This window comes from Chenopodium album, chromosome 8, assembly GCF_948465745.1.
Source record: "Chenopodium album chromosome 8, dcCheAlbu1.1, whole genome shotgun sequence".
Lineage (NCBI taxonomy): Eukaryota > Viridiplantae > Streptophyta > Magnoliopsida > Caryophyllales > Amaranthaceae > Chenopodium > Chenopodium album.
Genome location: NC_137841.1, coordinates 14401905 through 14407550, shown reverse-complemented (window position 1 = coordinate 14407550; position 5646 = coordinate 14401905). Strand labels below are relative to the sequence as shown.

Sequence of the window (5646 nt, the reverse complement as noted above, 5' to 3'; positions counted from 1 at the left end):
TTTCTCCTCTACAGACATAGAATAAGAAGTTGAAGGCATATGATTATCTTGAACCCAAAGATGTGGCTTTATGCCCCATCCTTGAAGGGCATCTCGATCATCCTTCTTATATCTGTTTTTATCGGTATTTAAGAGAGTATTTTAAATATTGTCACACACATTTTTTTCTATGTGCATTACATCTAGATTATGCCTCAACAAATTATGCTCCCAATACTCCAAATCATAAAATATGCTTCTCTTGGTACCAATGACAACATCTTCTTCATTGTTACCCTCATTACCTCTCTTTCTTTTTGATGCCTTCCCATAAACATATCCAACATTTTCTTGTAGCCCCAATATGTCAATCCCACTAGGCCGAGGTGGAGCTTCACCATGCTCTTCGCTTCCGTTAAAACTGTCACTCTCAAATCGATATGGATGACATGATGTAAGCCATTTTCGATACCCACAATAACAAGTCTTACTCCCAAATTTTTCAGAAGGAGTCGAATCAATGCATATAGGGCATGCCATATAGCCTTTGGTGCTCAGACCGGAGAGCATTGCATAACCAGGAAAGTCATTAATAGTCTAAAGCAAAGCGGCTCGCAATTTAAATTTCTTTCCATCATAAGCATCAAAAGCATTAACCCCACTCCATAACAATTTCAATTCATGGACTAGTGGCTGCAAATACACATCGATGTCAATTCCAGGACTTGTTTTACCTAGAATGATAATAGACAACATGAATGAAGATGGTTTCATACATAACCACGGTGGAAGATTATAGGGAATCAACACCACGGGCCATATACTATAAGTCGTGTTCATCAAACGATATGGATTAAACCCATCACTTGCAAGTCCTAATCGAACACTAAGAGGATCTAAGGCACAATCCTCATAACGTTGATCAAATGATTTCCAAGCTAATGCATCTGAAGGGTGCGTTAACATCTTCTTATCAACATCATTCAATTTATCATTATGAGTATAATTCCATCGCATATCTTCTGCTGTTTTTGAGGACATGTATATTCTCTTCAGTCTAGGGAAAAGAGGACAGTAACGCATTACCTTAGCTGGCTCACCACTCCTAGAAATAGTCTTATCTTGATATCTAACATTATCATTTGTACCCTTATTTTTCTTCCATATTAATGTACCACAAACATGACACTTGTCTTCCTTTGAAAAATCACCCCAATACAACATACAATTATTTGGACAAGCATCAATCTTCTCATACCCAAGGCCAAGGTATTTTATTATTCTCTTACTTTGATAATAAGACGAGGTGAACTCCAAAATTTGGGTAAATGCGTCTATGAGAAGCTCGAGTAGCATATTAAAGAATTCAACAGACCAATGGCTCATACATTATATGTGAAAAAGGTGTAAAAGAAAAGACAGTTTGGAAAATTTAATACACCCGTCATACAATTTCTCATCAGAAACATCAAGTAATTTCTTATACTTAGCTTCATCTTTCGTTGTTGAAAATTCTAAATCAATCTCCTCTTCATAGAAGACAGGTTCTTCAAGATACTCGTCATTTTCATTATTTTCATGTGGTTCAAAGGTTTGGTCATTTGAGGGTTTTTCAAAACTAAAAGCAGATCTCAATAGGCCTCCCATATCATCTCGACCTTCAAACCTTGTTTGATCTAGAGGGGATCCTTGGCTAGTACTCCCTTCATCACACCCAATCATACGCTGAAGTAAATCCCCTTGACCATGAAAAATCCATTTCTTGTATGATTTATAAAACCCATTAAACAAGATATGTCTTTCTACATCATTTACACAAATCCATTTATCCACTTTACATGTCTTACATGGATACCGAATCTTTCCTTCTACTTGAGCTACCTTAGCAAAGTTAATGAATTGCATACAACCTTTGTCATATTGAGTGTGGCATAGTGGAAGTTCTATCCAACTTGTATCCATATCTATACATAATTAATACTTTAATAAGGTAACTATAATTTTGACCAAAAAAATAGAAAATTTTAAAACATACTTATCAGAATAAATATCAATTTTTTCACAAACTAAAATGCACAACAAAGCAGATTGTGGTAGCATACTTTTAGTTCATATATTCTGATCGTAAAACTGAGGAAAGGTCAATCATTATAGCCATGTAACGAGAATAAAAGTTATAGGTATAGGATTTACTATATGAAATATAACCTATCGATGCAATTTTCATTGAAAACTATTTAAAACTCACTATATAATAATAAAAAAAAAAATCACCCACAAATATACAATTAAACAAACAAAAGCAAAGATGATGAACTATTGGAGATACCAAATAGTTATAAATCACTAAGTTGCTTTGTCAAAGTCATTACAAACCATACAAACAAAATTACAACATGCTTACTAAATAATTAAATCTTAAAGCTTGATCTTAAACTAAACTGTCATAACTTGAACTAGTAGCATATAAGATGTGAGTAATACCTTGGTACAGCTGTCTTCAAGAGTCGGATAAACTAAGCAATTAGTGACCAAAAGAATCCAAAAGGATGAATGCTGGAAAAAAAATACAGGCGACATACATACATTAGATGATATATTACATAATATAACGAATTACGTTCGAATTACAAAAAAATAATAATAATAATAATAATAACCAAAACAAAATAGAGGGGAAAAGAATACTCAAAAGACACTTCAATTCAAAACAGTGATAACAAAAAAAAATATGGAAATTCAATACTCAAATGCAAAGTTTACATGGGAGATAACAATAGAAAAATACACATCAGTAGTGGAATCAAATTGGGAGAGTTAAGTTGTTTGAAAAATACTCATTGAATTTACTAGGCATTTGATATATTTGAAAAAATGAGATGCTGGTTCAGGTGGCTTTTGAAAGGAATGGTGTCCTTCGAACAACTGTATTATTCTGATAGCGGGTTCAGAATTATTAGAAAGCTAATATATTCAGCAAGGTCAAGTGATCGGAATGCCAGGGTGGAGGCCGCTTCCGATCAGTAATATTAATATAATTAATATTACAGCTTAATCTTGACTGAACCCTTCGGGTCACACCCAAGCAAAATATACGAACTGACTCGACGAATTAATTCGGAAGAAATTAATTCGTCGCCCGAGTGTTAAACATTTAGACGTCGGAAATTCGAGCTTGGAGCGTCGGAGAATCTCAAATGTCGAGCCAAAATTTAGGATTTGGCGAGACGGGAAAATGCATCAAGTAACAAGTAAAATCCTAGCCACGCAAAAGGATAGGAATGCATGCCCAATAGGAGCATGCCACGTGGCAGCACACATGGCAAAACGCCATGTGGCAGCACACGTGACAGCACACGTGGTCGCCACGTTGGCAGCCGCTACATTGGTAGCCACCTAGTGGCAGCCACCAAGTGGCAGCGTGCCACGTTGGCAGAGTGCCACGTGGCAACGCCATGGTGGCGGCGCGCCAATGGTGGCGACACATGTGGCAATGGCCGTGGACCCAGGTTGATGGGTCATGGACACGGGCCAAAATAAAATGGGCTAACCGAACCCAACTTGGGGCTCAAGGTTGGGTGACACATAGGTAGTTCACATTGCATGTGAAATGCCTTGGGGACCAAGTGAGAAAGTGGTCCACACCTAACCATGTGACACTTGTTACTTGTTCCTTTGTTTATTTAACTAAGGGTTGAATTCACCAATCTTTCCATGTTGGATCTTTTTGTGAAAAGTCCAACATTGAAAGATGAGTGAAATTCACAAGGCATACTTCCTTATAAATAGTCATGGCATGGCTTGAGAATTCTTTGCTTGAGTGGGAGTTAGAAAGAGCATTCCATATTTTTGGGAAAACTCTTAAACTCTAATAACACTCGGGTTTTGGTCGGACCTTGCTAACTCCAAGGTAGCGGACCTTAAAGTCGTGTTCGTCCTTTGTGGGTGGATACCGTTGGAGGCACGGCGCTTGCGGTGCTCGAAACTTTCAAGTAAGAGCCCGTTTTTGTAAGGGCGAAGCTCGCTTCGAGGGTAAGATTCGTTCTTCCTTTCTTGTGATTATTTATTTATGCTTTATGGTTTTATTAATTACGAGTGGTTCCTTGGGTCGGGGTTGTTTCCGCGGTGAGTCGGACTCACCAAACCCCAACAGTGGTATCAGAGCCCCGCTCGTTTATTTTTATAATCATGTTTTTCAAGGTTTATTTTGGCTTAATTTTCTGGTTTAAGTTGCTAATTAGATTAGTAGCTCGGTTTTATTTATTTTAATCCCGTTTTTAATGTCGAGTTTGGCCCAGAACCCAGATTTACGCCCAAGACTAGTGAATTTCGGGTGGAAAACGTGTTCTAGAAAGGTTTTTAGCCAAATTCTGACCAGAAATGCCTTTTTCGAGGGGTTTTTCGTTTTTGAAGAAAAATTTTAAGTCTTTTCTAACCTTGAAATTAATGGCATAACTTGTTGATTATGTGGTTGATTATTTGCATTATTTTCTGCATTTTTAAGTCCCCTTAAAGCACACTTACTTGCTAGTATTTGATGCTTAAAGGTTGATTTATTTTCACATAATTGCAAACTTATTGCTTTCTAGTGTGAAAATTTTATTTTTGAGGCTTCCTAAGTGTTAAAGATTCAATCTTTATTTGTGATAAGTGATTGAAACTTTAAAAACCACTAAATTCCATGTTATTTTATGTTAAACTTTGTTGTTTTAATCATTTTGAGTTGATTGGAAACATAAAGTTTCAATTTTTGTGATAGAAATTTGGTTATCTTCATGATGGAAGATATAATTTCAAGGATTCACAAAATTTAGATGTTGGAATTTTCATTTGAACATTAAAGTTCATATTTTTCCAACTTCCCCTTACTTTGTCAAATTCTCAAGTTTAATTTAAATTGATTAAATTGAAAGTGAGAAATTGCCTCAATTTAATTTTGCACCAAGCTAAACCAATTTAATTAAGAATGGTTCTTTGAATTATTTTGGTTATTTGCACTTTGAAAATTTTATTAAGTTAGACTTGTTTAAATTTTTTTTATTTTGCTCATTAAATTAGTTCTAAAATTAATTTAGAATTAATTAATTTTGTCTCGTGAAAAGGGATCAAATCCCGAGGCCATGGCACGAAAAACGAGGCAAAGAACCACCTTGGCGAGCCGGGCTGCACAGCAGCCCGCATGTGGCTGCCCCACCTTGCGTGCGGCCACACGCGCGGCAGCATCACACGGGCTGCAGCAGCCACGCGCGGGCGTGCCGTGGCAGCAACATGTGGCCGCGTGCCGTGGGCCGTGTGTGCGGTTTTTTGGGTGTGTGCGTATGCTTGGTGCGGTGAGGTGACTAGCCGTAATATTGCTTATTTTTCCGTTTTATTTATTTTAATTAAAATTTTGGGAGGCTAGGCCTCGGTTTTGAGCGGCATTGGTAAAATTTTATTTTGACACGTTTGGGTGCTACCGACTTAATTAATTAGATTAATTAAGGGAAATGCGGAATTTAGTGGGAGCTTCAATTATTAATGAAGTCAATTACATAATCGGTTAAACAACTTTGACTAGTTTTAATTAGGTGTGTTAATCGGATTAACCACCTAGATTAGTTACTAGTGCGCGCGTTGTTTAAATGCATTTTACTTGTTTGATTTTGTAAATTGCATGGGCCATTCACA

General features: G+C 36.7%; 1 protein-coding gene across 1 annotated transcript; it reads right to left on the bottom strand.

Moving 5' to 3' along the window:
• Positions 1–576: 576 nt before the first annotated feature.
• Positions 577–1941, bottom strand: LOC145642756 (uncharacterized). Its single transcript, XM_081693930.1, has 2 exons — positions 1419–1941; positions 577–1313 (listed from the first exon to the last, which is right to left on the bottom strand). The coding sequence occupies exons 1-2, from the start codon at positions 1939–1941 to the stop codon at positions 577–579; spliced, it is 1260 nt and encodes a 419-aa protein (XP_081550056.1).
• Between the last annotated feature and the right edge of the window lie 3705 nt (positions 1942–5646).